Source organism: Desarmillaria tabescens (assembly GCF_030435595.1).
Source record: "Desarmillaria tabescens strain CCBAS 213 chromosome Unknown EV420scaffold_14, whole genome shotgun sequence".
Classification (NCBI taxonomy): Eukaryota; Fungi; Basidiomycota; class Agaricomycetes; order Agaricales; family Physalacriaceae; genus Desarmillaria; species Desarmillaria tabescens.
Window position 1 is genome coordinate 258,418 of NW_026848313.1, and position 14,726 is coordinate 273,143.

Genomic DNA, 14,726 nt, shown 5'->3' on the forward strand with positions numbered 1-14,726 from the left:
TCATCATATCGACCACCCTCCCTGACCTCTAGACCTTACACTCGCTTCTCTTCTTGCGCCACAATCGGTGATTTCTTCCCATGGAACGCGCTAAATCACGGGTGCAACACAGTTCAATAATGGCTCTATAAAAAGCGGCTAGAGGCAAAGTTGCAGGACACAAACATTTGCGACTTTTATCCATGGCTGACCCAACATACGACCTCTTCTTCACTGGCCGAGATGACCCTCGCTCCTGTGTTATCATTGGCGAAGACACAAAACCCATCTACCTCTGTTTCGACACTCCCGAGAGAAGTATAGCTCCAAGTGTCAGAACAACTGTGAGCTTGGAATTGCAGTCTTGCCTTGCAGTTGACTAACGGACATTGCTCATAGGTCCTCAGCAATAACAAAGACCTGGTCGCGTCCTTTGACTGGAGCCCGGGCAATCATTTGGGGAGAGTGACGATTGGTAAACGACAAATTCCAATGTCGCATCTCGTACGGCCTGGATCGAGACAAAAGTAAGTTCTTGACATTTAATTTTCGTCACCCTGCTCATGGTTTTTCCGACAGTGCGCGATCGTTTGTGTCCTCCGATGGAAGACAACTAGAATGGCGCAAATGCCCTAACGACCCAACGTCTTACGATGTATGTATCATAAGTAATCATTAATCATCAACTTCCGCTGACTCGTGGCTTCTCTAGTTGTACGTAGCGCCGAATTTCCAAATTGCTGCTTTCCGTCGGTATGTTTCTTCGACCGCAGTCGGCCCAACACATGGATTGCTGCAATATAAGTTCAATCATGACACATTATTGGTGGAAGCTTTGTTGGCACTTGCGCTGAATCGATGGATTGACCTGCATGGAATGTAAAGATACCTTGTACATTATATATATATTATAGTTTCCGTCACTTTGTGGACATTAAAATGGAATAGATATGCAAAACAAACAAGTCCAGATCCCAGTAAATACATAAGGCCGCAAAAAAACCCTTCGAGTTTACGCTCCCTTCATGGAGCCAATCATATGGTCTAGTCTTTCTTCTACCGTCCAGCCATTGTCAAAGGTTGATAACGATGATGAAGGGGAGTGGACCGGGGGATTTGCCGTGCGGAAGTTGAAGGATCCGGCCTCCATACCTTGTGAGATGTTCTCGATGAGGCGTCCAATTTGAGCTGATGAACTATAAAAAACCTATATAGTGATGAATAATGATAACCATTGAATGGAGAAACGGTACCAGGCCTTACCTTGGTCTCAGGACGGGATGACTTTCCTTGAGGTTTTTGGGGGGAATAATTAGAGGCGACACTTTTCCTCAGATGCTCTCTAACGTAAACTTGCATGTCTTCATCATGGACATCGTATTCCGAGGCCAGGCTGGTTCGAGAGGCATAAAGAGACTCCGAGTCATCGTCTCGGAGACCATTTACAATTGACCTGTTGTTGCGAAGATAAGGAGACGGGAATCTCGGACATTTTCCAGAAACTCGCCATATAGTCTCTCCGTTGGCAAGTTCTATAACTTCGATGGACGGACCGGTCGCTTCGCTAGGACCTGCCCTTTCATTCGGGGCCGATGACTGCGCGTTTGGTTTGTTGTCGCCTGCATACATGTCATACCTTCAAGCAACCAGAAAAATTAGACACCTGCCAAGAAATAGGCGACGGTGACACTTACAAGGAATCGTAAGTAGAGTTAGACTTTTCGATACCTGGAACATTCAAATGGCTTTTTCCCGAGACTGAGACGGCTTGTGGAACGGCTTGTGGAAGCTGCGGGACCGGAGGGGAGGTATCTTTGGAATACCTCCGACCTGCAGTACGTGGTGGGGGAGTAGGTACCCGATCATGAATCGACCGTCCTGAGATCGAGGCAGCACTGACTCTGCGCCGGCGAGACGAATTCTTCCTGAGCAGGGCATTGATATCTACAGTCGAAGCTCTGCTATCCGACGGCACGATTATGGTACGGCGTATGACAGCACTGACAGCAGGGTCACGCTCATTCTGTCCTTCTCGAGGGCGACGAAGATGATCGGGTTGTTTTCGAAGTGAAGGCGCCCGAGAAGGACCTTTATCATCTACGGTACGGGAATTGACACCAGTAGTTACTGGACGTTCATTGTCTCTAACTTGAGTGGGACGACGACCGTCTGGTGTGACAAACGCCGCAGCGCTTGAATTGCTTCTCGTCAATGTCGACGGCCAATTCGAAGTCCTGGAGGATGTCGATCCAGAACGAACTAGAAGAAGGTCATTCAATTTCTGTTCGTCGAGGCCCAGGTTATGAGCTGCATCAAAAAGTTGTCTTAGAGCGACGGTTTCGTCAGGATCCACGGGTTCTTGGCTACCCTGTGGCAGGGTTAGCGGTGATTGTTGAGGGACTCGCGGAGTCGTTGGACTTGTATCGTGGAGGTTTCGCGGCGCACTCGAATCGGTCCGACGAAGTGAAGAAGACACAGATAATTGAGGGGAATGTCGGCCAACGTACTGGAGACTAGGGTCTATCGTTCGTGGCTTATTGCGAAGACGAGAAATGAAGCCCTTCAGTCCTGGTCCAGCTGTAGCCGGAGGACTGGAAACGGGTACTTTGAATCTGGGTTCAGTAGCACTCATGACGCCAATTCCGTCAATTGCGGGGTTTAGCCGATCCGGTTCATACCCGGTGGTTTGGATAGGTGGTGGAACGACTAACGGGTAAGGCGTCACCTCCTCCCCGGTGGGTATGTTGTTTTTTCGAAGAGTTCCTCTCAGCTTTCTAAAACGGCTGCCAATCCTGGAAGGACCTGGCTGAGAAGCTGAAATTGATGGAGCTCGTAGAGGTATCGTATCAACACTAGTGGAAGCCGAAACCAGAGTAGGCGTTGAAATTTGATGGGGCGAAACACGTTTGCGAGAAACGGACCCAGATGAAGATAGCCCTTCAGAGGACTTTGGAGGACCCGGCTTCTTCAAGGCTAACATCGCTGCCTCGGCCCTACGCTGCACCTCGCGCGCCAGCTCTGCTTCCGCCTCCGGAGACTGCGGCAACTTCGAAGAAGAATTATGCGTAACAATATACGGAGACGTAGGCGGCGATAGAAATTGAGTGTTCTCTGGAGCCGGAGCTGGAGGGGTGTTTGTGTTTAATGGTAATGGAGAAGTCAGGACCGGGATATTATCCACGGGTTCTTTCTGCGCAACGGGAACCATGGGTTTGGGCGTCGGAGAGCTGTCGTACCCTTCGGCTTCGTCATCATATCCAAAAAGAACATGTGCGAGATCCCGATTCTTCCGAGTGGTTGGGGATACGTCCCCGCTTGTCACGGTTGTATCTACCGGTTCAGGTGATGGAACCTTGCTGACATCAACGGTAGGTTTCGACGTTTTGGCCAATCCCTCATTGGGCGGGGACGCCGAAGGCTGTGATTGTGCGGGACTTCCGATCTGGACGATAAGTCAGAATGAAGGAAACCCCTAAATGAAATCACCACTCACTCTGCCATTGACAGAATAGTTCGACTGTGCGGTGGACGGACGTCGTCTTCGTAACGATGGAGCACGGTTATAACTTTCTGATGATGACGAAGGTGTGAGCTTAGCGACTGCCACACCCACAAGCTTTTCTTGAATGGCGAGGAAGTCCGCTTTTTTCAACCCTGCATATCTGCGAATGATTTCTTCAGCATCCCACTCGTCATTAGGGGAACTGCCTGGAGTAATGGAGGTGGATTGGTCGGAAACATATACATCATGCCAAGCGGGTTGCTGGGGGTCAGTATCATTAAATAGTGACATGCTGTTTTCTTTGTAGTCTCCTTCCCAAGAATGATAGCTAGAACCTGCAGATTCCAGCGATGACCGCGAGGAGCTGGCAATGGGCGAAAACACAAGAGGATTGTTAGGTCCAAAATTGAAAGGGTTCGACGTGCCATTCTGTCTGGACGACCGTCTACTGCCATTGCGGGGAGACATTCCACCACCGGAGAATGTAGGAGAAGCCGGAGAACGCGTGCCCTGTGTCGGCGTTGGCGATCGTACAACTTTGCTGCTAGATGGAGCGAGTTCCATAAGGGACATGGGCGAACCAGGACGTTTGTCGGAAAACGAAGAGTAGCTCGAGCTGATAGAATCCAATGTATTGTGTCCACGATCGATCAAGGGGGAATCAGGAAGCGCGGGGGATTTGAGAGATCGTGTGGCCCCTCTGTTCGACTGATCGAACGAGCCAGGAACTTCTGCGCTACTATTTGCATCACTGAACCAACTACCATTTCTACTATGCCCACACGACGACTTGGGTCCAGGAGAAACGGGTGGCGACCATACACCGTTAGACGGAGTACCAGGCCGAGAAGTGGCTGTCATTGGCTGGTACGTGGCCGTGGAAAGGGGCGAAGCAGCCCGTCTGCGTCCAAGCATTAACGAAGTAAGAGACTTTTCTGAATCAACAGAAACCTCCACCGACCTTGGCGGTTCATCAGGCGTCTGTCTGCCGTTGACACTACGCTGGAGAAACAAAGGCGCTGAGGTCAAAGGTGAAACGGGACGTGGAGACTGTCTCCGTGAAGATGACGGTGATGAGGTCGAACTTTGTCTGAAAAGACCAGATACTAAACTAGGCGGGAATATAGGGGAAGGAGAGTCGACACGGGCTGGTAAGGATGGAGGAGAGGCTGCGCGAGGGGTAGTAGAATAAGGCCGCTGCTCTTCAGAATCAGTATTTTCATGAGGAGTCATCGGTCTCGGCATGCCGGGTATATAACCGGGAAGTGTACGAGAAGGAATGGGAGATGCACGTTCTTCATCAGTGCGGATTTGTTTGTCCGAAGATATCGCCATGCCTGCCTCGAAAGTGGGTGGGTCACTGGTTCTCATCTGGTAAAGCTGAGTAGCGAATTAGCTGGCAGAAAAAAGTTACTCACAACTTCCGGTGAGCGACGATGGTCAACACTCGAACGCACAATTGGCGCCGACCTTGGTAACACGATTTCATCCTCTGGTTCTTCTTCCTCCATTTCGCTAATTGCTTGTTGCAATGCCATCGACGCACGTTTATATGCAGATGCTCCCAATGTCCATGACAACGCCATATCTGGCGATTCGGGTATTTGCTCGTTGTAAGGAGTGGGTGCAAGCAAGGGCGCAGAGCGAATTTGGGGTTGGTCGGAGCCTGTATCCGGTGGCGTTGAAGATTGCATGCCTTCAGAGGATGGGATCGACTTGTAAGAAGTTTCTGCAGACGACATGGAAGTCTGAGCGCGCGAATGAGATTTGTTATGGGCAGTGCGCATGTAAGTGTAATCGCGAAGTTTTCCAGAGCCAAAAAGATTGTTGCTGTAGCGCTTCATGGAACCAGCTCTACTCGACGACGAGGGCGAATACGAGGAGCCAATGGTCGTTGAAGAATGAGAGGACTGACGTGCGCCACCATCTGAGGCTTGTTCTTGCGACCTTGCAGGTGTTGAGGGTCGTGACCGACCAAGGCCCAATGATTCGAGAATCATATCCTCCTCTTCTTCCGTAACCTGATTCTCTAATCCCCTAGCCCTCTGCTCTGCAAGTTTTGAACGAAGGGCGTCGGCAGAGAGAGGCGCGCCGGACGATGAGCGGAGAACACTGAATCTGCGAGAAAGACTGGGAAAGGAAAGGTAAACAAAACAACGTGGATAATGAGGTAAGGTTATCTTACTCTGGAAGTATAAGTGACGTGCGAAAGTCACTAGTCAGCGGTAGCTCTGGTAAATGGCCAGGGGGATCCAAGGTAATCTCTGTGTGAAGAGCTGGAGTGCAAACTCTCTTCGCGTCGGACTTTTTGCTGTAAGAGATAGTCAGGCGGTGATTCCAGTGCCACAACGGCCAACAAACTGACCGAAATCGATGCATTGTCGGACCCTCGTTTTATACACGTTGGGCTACAGCCATACAAGATTTCTGACCGGAAAGGAAAGTGCGAGGCAACGTGTTGAACACGAGTAGTTGGATGGGGATCAGAAGCCTGAGACGTAACAGCGATGATAACGGCTACAGAATGGCCAAGATTCGGCAGCCAGCACAGGAAAACAAGAGTGAAGGAAGGGCGCTCGTCGTCGTGTATCTTCAGCCTGTGACGGTCCACATCCGAGCCTCATGGCATCAATTCCCACAACAGCCACAAATACTACTTTTGATCGAACGCGTCCAAAAATTAAAGTCGGCTCTCATTCCGTGACTACTATACATATATCCTATTCAATCCTTTCCACAAATTCCTTACGTTGCATACCTACAAATATCATATATATCAGCAAAACAGTGAGAACTTGGGAAATTTTTTACTTCTTCGTCCACTCCTTCGCAGTTGCAAGGAACTTATTCTTGTCATTCTTGAGAAGCTGTTTACAGTCGTTAACAAGGTTCAGACACGTATGTGATATCCCTACCGCAGCTATATCCGGCTCAAATGGATCGTCAGTACTTGGGTTGTTGACCTTTTCTTGAATAACAGAAAGAACTGGATGGCGGTCAACTGAGCACCCCGTGTGTACACACGCCTTGGACTCACCCGATGATAGAGTAACTGATGGTTTCCACTAATGCAGAAAAGGTTCCGTTAGGCGTGCGTAGTATCGGGATGACGGTAGACACACCTCATCGCGGAGCACGGGAATACAGATGCTGCCTTCTTCATTGATTCCGGGATGGTATATCTTCGTGGAGAACGTAACCTAGGACACAAGATGAGGGCTTGCTGTTACTGAATACAATCAAACGGCATACAGTCGGCGCTTTGAAGGGAAAGTTTTGAGGGAGAGTCATGGTAAAGCGGAATGTTCCGCCCTTGTACGGCGAATCTGGCTAAATTCAAAATAGTGAGCAGGTGGCATTCGACTGGATAAACGATGCGCACTCACAGCAGCCTTGATCGCGCAATTCCAACGGAACATGTTATCTTCTGCAGTTTCAACAGAGATGCCCTAAGATAGTTTACTGCTGTGAACGAGGTTGACGGTATTGTTCAATGAATACCTCTATTGGATTCGAGGAGATGTCTCTGAGTTCCTACAGCATCGATGAGCATGATTGCAAAGTATAGAGCGAACTCAGGAAAGCCGACCTTTTGGATTCGACTGCATATAGGAAACCAGCATTAGAGGTACGTGGTGGTAGATATACAGAAAGCACATTACCGAAGAGCAGTCATGGTGGCAGTTCGTCAAGACGGTGGCGTCCCAAAATGGACGTTGTCCCAGCCATGACGAACGCCGTAGCATCACCTCCTCGTGAAGCTCCCTCCCCTCAGCCTATTAACCACACACCGTCTTCCAGCAAGAAGAGAAAGCGGCCACCAGCAACTGCATCGCCGGCGCCAGAAGGAGGAGCCCCACCAGTGCCAGAGTCAGTTTCTCCTGTTCTGCCATTTGGGCAACGGCCCGTAATAATGATGTCTATAGGGTTATCTCGTCTCGAGCAGATCTTTCATCTCGACCACGACTTTCGATATCTCGTGGACCATATTTCACTCCGCTGAAAGAAGGCTCAGAGTTCTTCAAAACAGACCCAACTGGAATCAATCGCGGCCGCTTTCGATATACCCCTGCTGGAATCAATCCTCCTGGATGCTATCAGCCTTGTCACACTATCGAAACCAATCCTACGTCGTACAGGATCAGCTGGGAGGATCGCAGCCCGTTCCTTCATGTCACCAAAGATGCCCTAGGGCTCCTTGGTACAAAGGGCTTCAGGAGCGCGCGCTGCAACGCACCAATTCGCGAAGGTCGTTGGTTCATGGAAGTAAAGATTGTTCATGGCGGGGGAGAACATAGTGTTGATTCTGGGAGAGAGGGCAGCCACGTTCGACTTGGCTGGGGAAGGAGAGAGGCAGCCATTGAACGGTCCTGTTGGTCTCGATGGGTACAGCTATGGGATACGCGACAAAACTGGTGAAAAAGTCACATTATCTCGCCCGCGTCCGTATGGACGTCCTTTCACTTCTGGAGATGTCATTGGCATGTATATCTGCCTTCCTCCACGTCGGCAAGCTGACGAAAAGGACCCTCACGATCCTGCCCACATCAAACGCGAGCGTATAGCTATAGATCTCAAGGGTCAGGAAGTCTTCGAAATTCTCGAATACCCTCAGTCTAAAGAAATGATTGCTTTGATGGATTATTCCGGAAAGTCATCTAACACAACATCTGTTCCCTCAAGTAGTACCAAAAAGTCCGCTACTTCCAAGCCAGAGCGACCCACCGTCACCGTCCGTAAGACCTCCCCCGAATTACGGCCCCTTCCCGTCCTATCAGACTCTCGCATTGTCTTCTTCATTAACGGTGAATGTCAAGGCGTCGCATTTCAAGATCTCTACGACTACCTTCAGCTTCGCGTCACTGATCCATCTCGGAAAGCCAAGGAGAAGAAAAGAGCACGGGAAGGTGTTAAAGAGCATCGAGAGAACCCCTTCGATGATGGCTCACTAGGGTACTATCCATTCATATCCTTATTCAACAGCGCATGCGTACGGATAAATCCAGGACCTGATTTCGATTTCCCCCCACCACCAGACATGGATGCACTGGCGAACGGTGTAGCCGTGCCCGAAGGCCAGGAAAGGACGTGGCGCCCTATCTGCGAACGTTACAACGAATACATGGCAGAGCAATGGGCTCTGGATGAAAAGGAGGAAGAGGAGGGTAGAATCGAACTCCTGAAGCTCGCTGAGCAAGAGAAAGAGGATGCTGAGAAGAAGGCGCAGAGATTACGGAAACGTCAACAAGCAGAAGCTCGCAAGCGTGCAAAGCAAGCCGCTGTGAGCTCTACTCCAGAACCGGTATCTGCTGTAACGCAGCCAAGCCCGCTGCGACATTACACAGCTTATGGGCTAGAGGAATTCGTAGATCGGTCTCCAGCACCACAAGAGGTACAAAGCGCCCATAGCGAGCCAACTTCAGAGTATGGAGATATAGACGCTGAAAATACAATGACGCGCCATTCCAGCGAATCACCGTGGCCACAGACGGAGATGGATGATATTGCAGCAGGGGCTGATACCATCGATTCCTTGATAGCTAGTAGTGTTTGAGTAACAGTAACGGGTAGATTTATGGTGAATAAACATAATTAGGGGATCCTCCAATGGGTATATGAAAGCGTAGAAGAGTGGGCCTAATTTTAGATACATATGGCCGGTTATCCTCGATTCCAACGAGGCGGAGGCGTGCGAACAGAATATCTGTGTATCCATATCAGCTAATACTACGCGAAGCGTGCACAGTAAACCTTACCCGACAGTTGTTCCAAGACCTTTCTCCTTCTCAACACGTATGTCAAACACGAGGTCGCCAGAAGACGCTTCCCAATCGACACTACACCAATTTCTGCGGCCCATGATGTACCTCAATTTGCGATAAGAACCATCGGTGTCCTTCGAAAACAGGGGTAACTTGGAACGATTATGGGCTTCGTCTATCATTACGATAGAATTCTTACGCACCAAGGTCTCGTCAGTTTCAGTGTGATGAAGGGTTTTGTGAATTTTTGATGCCAGGGCACAAACCATTGTTATGACACCCATTGGCCTAGAAGAGAGGATTAACTAGAAAGACAGTAAGGAAATGACAACATACGGGGGAGTATTCACGATTGCACCTGACAAATGAGTGAGGATACACAGGTAAAGGCAAAAATGATGCGTACTTGTCACTACATTGATCATGTATCGATGATCCTTGGCAGGCGGAATCTCGCCTTTGCCCTTGCTTTTCAGCGATTTGAAAACACCCACAGCAGCACAGTGAACGTCCCCAGAAACGAATGTGATTCTCAGATGTTTGGCCAAAGCAATTTTCTGTAGCTCCAGTATAAGCCAATTTCGTTCTCGCTGCGGGCCATAGGTCATTAGAACAACGACGGCTGTCTGATTGAAGCAAAAGTACAAACCTTATGAGAACGAGCAGTCCAATGGTCATTCTGGAGGAGGAAGAGTAAGCAAAGTATCTGTACAGTATTGACAAGGCATACTAGATCATCTAGAAGTTCTGCGTCTGCATTGAACTTATTAACAAATCCTGACAAGCCTAGAGACCCCGTCTTGCTAATTGCAACGATGGGATTGAATTTGGACTCCAGAGCAGTCTCCAAAAAGACCATACGGGGATATGCAATTGGAATACCTAAAACCCCACTTAGTTGCAATCATCACCAAGTATGTTAGACATACCTAGTTGTATCACAAGGTGTTCTACACTCTCTGGTAGCTCCCGTAATCGCTTGAATACCTTATCATATTCATAGCTGCTGCAGACTTGATCTTTCTTTCGCTCGGCACTGGTTTACGCCGTCAGTCAGCGTACACAGATAGTTATGCCAGATAGCTTACCGACAATCCAGCATTAGTATGGCCACCTGGGGTCCAAGAGAACTGAAAGTGTATGAGAATGCATCCATGTCAACCTTCAGGCGGACTTACGCCAGAAAAGAATGAGAACGCAGCTTCACATATGGTCCGGGATTTCCAATGATGACAGACCTATTCACGTGTTGTCCTCGGTGATCACTGATACCATCGATATCAACTAGACTGGAGTGAAGACAGATGCGTGTGTGAGAATGAGAAGTGTGCGTACCATTCAGGAAGCATTGGAACAGCAGGAAGAAAAAGTAGCCCCTCGCGCCGATACTGTAAGCAAAAGGTCAATAAGCCACTGTTACACAACTGAAGGCTACTCGCGTTTGGAATACAGGGGCAACCTGAAGATCATCCGGATCTGAAAGTTACACGATGAAACGCAGGGTGTAGATTGCCATTACTGCATTACTTACAACTGCCAAACCCGTCAATCTAAGGAGAAGTGTCAGAACAATCTCGTACACGTACATAGGAATCGACTTACTATATCTGTTGTAAAGGGGCGAGACACCGTGAGTACGAAGCAAACAGTGAGCGATTAATACAGTACCATGGTCGTCTGAAAGCTTCTTCAACATAATCGATCTTCCATGAAGATAAAAACCCTACCACACATATTCATCATAGGGCTTGAACAACATGTCAGTGCGACGACCAGAATATCACATATTGGGAACTCACATAGAACTATTCGCTCGTGCAAATGCCCCACTTCGAAATGTTTGACAATAGTGATTGAAATAAAATCTATCAATCGCCTCGCTGATTTCGTCGCTGAGGAGATGTGCTTTCCTCTCTTCGGGCTTCATTTTGGCAACCCACTCTTGTAGTTCAGGCTCCCGGGTCAGCCTTAGTAGTAAAGTTTTATAAGCCGAGAGAAAGTATAACACTGTCTGACGCATACCCATCGCAGTATACCTGATCACCTCCGCCCATTAACATGTGGAACGGCTTCTCGGCGTGCTTTTCCAGTAAATCGACCCATACCGGATCATAACCAGTGTGGAAACCAGGTCCTCTGAAGTCATCGGGATTGACCCCAGCGGAGAACCCGTTGCACTGGAACACAGTTAGGCTGAATAATGCGCACCTTGTGTACACTTACCGAATACGCCGCCCATCTCATATTTTGATTCCGGCCCGGGACGAAGAAATGTAGTTTCTGTCCTCTGTTGATCGAGTATGATACAGCCATCTCATGGTGTCCCAAAGGAATATGGATCATAAAGCGCCAAAAAGTGAAAGTCCTTCGTGAAAAACGTAATCATGGGAATGGAAGACGTGCCGAACAATGCCTCACGTACCCGCCATTTCCACCGTATACCCAAATTTCTTGGCCCGGTGATTCTTCGGTGTGAACACTGGCAGTCTTGCCATTCACAGGACTTCCTAGTGGTGCAATTGGCATAACTGACGAGTGGGGATCGGCAGGGTGAGGTCCAAGGTCGAACGATCTGCCATTGCCATGTCCCGTGGAACTTTGATGCCTGAGGTATTCGGAGCGAAGTTCGGGGTCCCACTCGTAAGTCAGAGTGGGATGTGGTTCGTAAGTAGACCCAGCATCGGCCGCTGAAAGACCATGAAGGTTGTTTGTTGAGGGAAGAGACCGGGTACTCACTAACTATAAGTGCTGCTCCGTGCCACACTCCATGCTCATCAATGGTATCATATCTTTTTGGGTAAATGAATTGAAGCTCAAATTGATGCGCCACGACGCGACGTACCGCAGGAGGGGGCCAACCATGAACTAAAATAATGGTCTTGTGAGCACAAAACGTAGAATGACATTTTCCGACCTAGGCACCTGAAGATGAGGATTCATCCGAGCAACTCGGAGCAAATGCGACCGCTCAATCGCGCTCAAGTGTGTCATTTGGGAAGAGGACATGGTAAGTTGGCTGCCTTGACTGCTGTTGAAACCTGGCTGTATCCTGTCCTTAGGCGGCAATGGAGGCGCCGGAGACGGCGCACGACTGGGAATGTGAGGGTGGAAGCCGCCAATAAAATTTTCGTCCATTGGCGTAATTTGTTCTACGGGAAGGTACCTCCCGTCAGGACCCCGCTGTGGTGAGACGAAAATTTCGCTCTCCTGCGCAAAAAAGCTGAGCGAATAAAGATGGAACATATAAGAAATGTACTCGTTGAGCGCGACGAAAAGCATGCCATCCCGCGTTGTCCATTGCGTTAATGTGACAGGCCCAGTAGACGATTTATCCAAGAAATGAGACGGTGAGGGAGGACGCGACAGGTCTGGCGCTACTCGTGACAGATCAAGGCAGAGTTACCTCGTTCGGGCTCAGGCTTGGCTTAGGCAGGTAACCAGTCAGTGACGTAACGAACCCATGAAGAACCAAAAATTCCGTGCATTGAATTAATCCACTCAAACGTGTAGAGGGTATATGCTATTACGATTAACCAACGTGTTCCACCACCGTCGTCACTAACTGTCCATCTTTGACCACCGTCTTCAACATCTCAGGGATAGGCTGCTCGGCGTAGTCAGGGTCCTCGTCACTTCCAACGGGAATGCTGACGTTGATAGCACTGCACTTGGCCGTCATGATCTCGGCCCCCAGACTCGCTTTCGACAGATAAATCTGTCCAGAATCAGTCGAGTCCACCTGGATCATAGGTGCGATACCCGTTATTTGAATTTCAAAAGATGGCGACTTTGTCACTGAAATGGATGAGACTACCGATTCGATGACAACCGAGGTCTTTACGCAGTTAACTGACAGAAGACCAGTGAGATACGATGAAGAAATGATTCCACAGGTAAGGCCTACCGAGTGAGACGGCGTTCACTTTGCCTTTGATTTGAACAACCGCGTTCTTGCAACCAAATATGTTCACAGCTTGATTAAGCTGACATTCTTCAACGGCTAAGCTTCGTTCGTCTTCTTGATACTCCTGAAACATCATGAAATTCAAGAGATGATCAATATTAAAGAAAATGTGGTTACAATATTCCAGACTTTCCCTTCCAATGCGAACTTGGCCGGTTTCTTGCCCATCAGTGATTGAGGTTTAGAAGGACGAACGGGTTTCTTCGGAGCTAGGTGCAAATCAAGTCAGAGCACACACCAAAAGGCATTCATAACGTACCAGTGGAGCCAGGGGCGCTTGGAACGGCGCTACTAGCGCGCAAAGCAGGATTTTTGTGAGTCATTTCGCTCTTGTCGACCTTGCGTAAACCTTTCGTGACTTCCTCGCCCCGGTTGATTTCAGCAAACACAGCGGCTGCGCCTCCAGTAGCGGTAGAACCGGAGGGGGGAGGGGGTGCCATCGCAGGGGGTGGCGGAGGGGGAGGCGGCGGAGGCGGTCCACCTGCGCCAGGAGCTGGAGAAAGCTTATAATCGACTACAGCGATACCCTTTCCCAACTACATCAAAGAAGGCTGATAGGAACGCAGAAAGCAGACACACCCTTGGATTCCACGACAAGCCAGTCGTGTGGAATTCAACCACATACTTGCGAGTTTCCTCTATGAGAGAAATGTACGACTCCACCCATTTTACGTGTTTTGGGTCTCTGTGAACGCATGAATACGATATTAAGAGACAGTGGTCATATATGCTGACTTGTTCTTGAACTCCTTGATGATTCTGTTTCCCCAGAAAGTCACGGCATCCTTGACCTCGTTGAGATAGGGTCCTGGTTTGGGCTGAATGTGATGAAGTCAGAATACCTGTATTATGGTACAGAAAGCGACGCACATTGATCACCCATCCTACCGATGGCGCACCCTCTCCAATAACAACAAGATGGTTGTACCAATCTCTATCTGAGCGCTTCTTGTCTTTCAGGCTAATGATTGCTTCAATGGTTTGTTGAAGCGGCTTGATGAGCTCCTGGATCTTAGTATCATCGGGCTTCTGACAAGCAGCGCTTGTCAACAGAAGGCTGCGGACATCTGCGAATTGCTTCTCGACAAGGCCGACCTAGATACCTGAAATTGAACGCGAGCACAGACAAAGATAAAGTATAACCACGTACAATTTCAATGACATTAGGACCAGCAAACTTGGTTAGTTCAACAAAAGGTTTCAATTTCCCTTCAACTACGACTTGGTCGTACGCAATGATGCTCCTGGGTAATTCTTGGGCAGCAGCAGGGGCGGGAGGCGGGGCTGGTGGCGGCGGAACAGCTCCTCTAGATGGAACTGAAGCAGCTTTGGGTTCATCCTCTTTAGGAGGCCACACACTCCCGGAGGCTAAATCCTCAATACGCGAAGTCGCGGCTTCAAGGCTGGTGTCGGACGATGAGCCGGTCGAAAATGCATTCCCCATTGAGGACGCACCGTTTGATAATGGTTGCAAGAGAGTGAAGACCACCTCCTGACATTCTTGACGATGTGGATAGTG

The 14,726-nt window shown here is 49.2% G+C and overlaps 6 protein-coding genes across 6 annotated transcripts; 2 read left to right on the forward strand and 4 right to left on the reverse strand.

Annotated features, from left to right (window-relative positions):
• Positions 1 to 182: 182 nt before the first annotated feature.
• Positions 183 to 862, forward strand: EV420DRAFT_1641755 (uncharacterized protein; the record flags this gene model as incomplete). The annotated part of the gene is made up of 4 exons (XM_060477279.1): positions 183 to 323; positions 379 to 506; positions 559 to 634; positions 692 to 862. 4 exons carry the CDS (start codon positions 183 to 185, stop codon positions 860 to 862), a joined length of 516 nt encoding a protein of 171 aa, XP_060331744.1.
• Positions 825 to 6,191, reverse strand: EV420DRAFT_272427 (uncharacterized protein). Its single transcript, XM_060481489.1, has 8 exons — positions 5,847 to 6,191; positions 5,667 to 5,792; positions 4,900 to 5,611; positions 3,473 to 4,852; positions 1,708 to 3,421; positions 1,487 to 1,598; positions 1,243 to 1,432; positions 825 to 1,186 (listed from the first exon to the last, which is right to left on the reverse strand). The coding sequence occupies exons 1-8, from the start codon at positions 5,858 to 5,860 to the stop codon at positions 992 to 994; spliced, it is 4,443 nt and encodes a 1,480-aa protein (XP_060331745.1). The 5' UTR covers positions 5,861 to 6,191; the 3' UTR covers positions 825 to 991.
• Positions 6,101 to 7,198, reverse strand: EV420DRAFT_1536483 (ubiquitin-conjugating enzyme). The gene is made up of 10 exons (XM_060472880.1): positions 7,144 to 7,198; positions 7,071 to 7,083; positions 6,983 to 7,015; positions 6,868 to 6,930; positions 6,734 to 6,811; positions 6,604 to 6,681; positions 6,519 to 6,546; positions 6,397 to 6,467; positions 6,293 to 6,348; positions 6,101 to 6,239 (listed from the first exon to the last, which is right to left on the reverse strand). The coding sequence occupies exons 1-10, from the start codon at positions 7,155 to 7,157 to the stop codon at positions 6,227 to 6,229; spliced, it is 447 nt and encodes a 148-aa protein (XP_060331746.1). The 5' UTR covers positions 7,158 to 7,198; the 3' UTR covers positions 6,101 to 6,226.
• Positions 7,191 to 9,035, forward strand: EV420DRAFT_1478870 (COMPASS complex protein; the record flags this gene model as incomplete). Its single annotated transcript, XM_060469538.1, has 3 exons — positions 7,191 to 7,351; positions 7,408 to 7,747; positions 7,773 to 9,035. 3 exons carry the CDS (start codon positions 7,191 to 7,193, stop codon positions 9,033 to 9,035), a joined length of 1,764 nt encoding a protein of 587 aa, XP_060331747.1.
• A 107-nt stretch (positions 9,036 to 9,142) lies between these two features.
• EV420DRAFT_1269094 (uncharacterized protein) lies at positions 9,143 to 12,541 on the reverse strand (the record flags this gene model as incomplete). The annotated part of the gene is given in 21 exon segments (XM_060467481.1): positions 9,143 to 9,185; positions 9,238 to 9,395; positions 9,447 to 9,531; positions 9,580 to 9,601; positions 9,650 to 9,833; positions 9,893 to 9,922; positions 9,974 to 10,125; positions 10,173 to 10,279; positions 10,332 to 10,373; positions 10,422 to 10,527; positions 10,579 to 10,631; positions 10,882 to 10,946; positions 10,966 to 10,990; positions 11,043 to 11,210; positions 11,266 to 11,420; positions 11,467 to 11,608; positions 11,666 to 11,930; positions 11,980 to 12,032; positions 12,086 to 12,108; positions 12,166 to 12,450; positions 12,500 to 12,541. 21 exon segments carry the CDS (start codon positions 12,539 to 12,541, stop codon positions 9,143 to 9,145), a joined length of 2,205 nt encoding a protein of 734 aa, XP_060331748.1.
• Positions 12,542 to 12,772: 231 nt separating this feature from the next.
• Positions 12,773 to 14,706, reverse strand: EV420DRAFT_1268962 (adenylate cyclase associated N terminal-domain-containing protein; the record flags this gene model as incomplete). The annotated part of the gene is made up of 9 exons (XM_060467471.1): positions 12,773 to 13,092; positions 13,148 to 13,271; positions 13,325 to 13,416; positions 13,467 to 13,734; positions 13,787 to 13,892; positions 13,943 to 14,025; positions 14,078 to 14,302; positions 14,358 to 14,610; positions 14,663 to 14,706. 9 exons carry the CDS (start codon positions 14,704 to 14,706, stop codon positions 12,773 to 12,775), a joined length of 1,515 nt encoding a protein of 504 aa, XP_060331749.1.
• Positions 14,707 to 14,726: the final 20 nt, after the last annotated feature.

Excerpts from the sequence above, each read along its gene's own strand:
- EV420DRAFT_272427 (XM_060481489.1), bottom strand. Across the intron at positions 1,433-1,486 it reads GCCAACGGAGAGACTATATG|GTCAATTGTAAATGGTCTCC; the intron begins GCGAGTTTCTGG and ends TCGCAACAACAG. Across the intron at positions 1,187-1,242 it reads CATCCCGTCCTGAGACCAAG|GTTTTTTATAGTTCATCAGC; the intron begins GTAAGGCCTGGT and ends ATCACTATATAG.
- EV420DRAFT_1536483 (XM_060472880.1), bottom strand. Across the intron at positions 6,931-6,982 it reads TCTCCTCGAATCCAATAGAG|GGCATCTCTGTTGAAACTGC; the intron begins GTATTCATTGAA and ends AAACTATCTTAG. Across the intron at positions 6,812-6,867 it reads ATTGCGCGATCAAGGCTGCT|CCAGATTCGCCGTACAAGGG; the intron begins GTGAGTGCGCAT and ends TTTTGAATTTAG.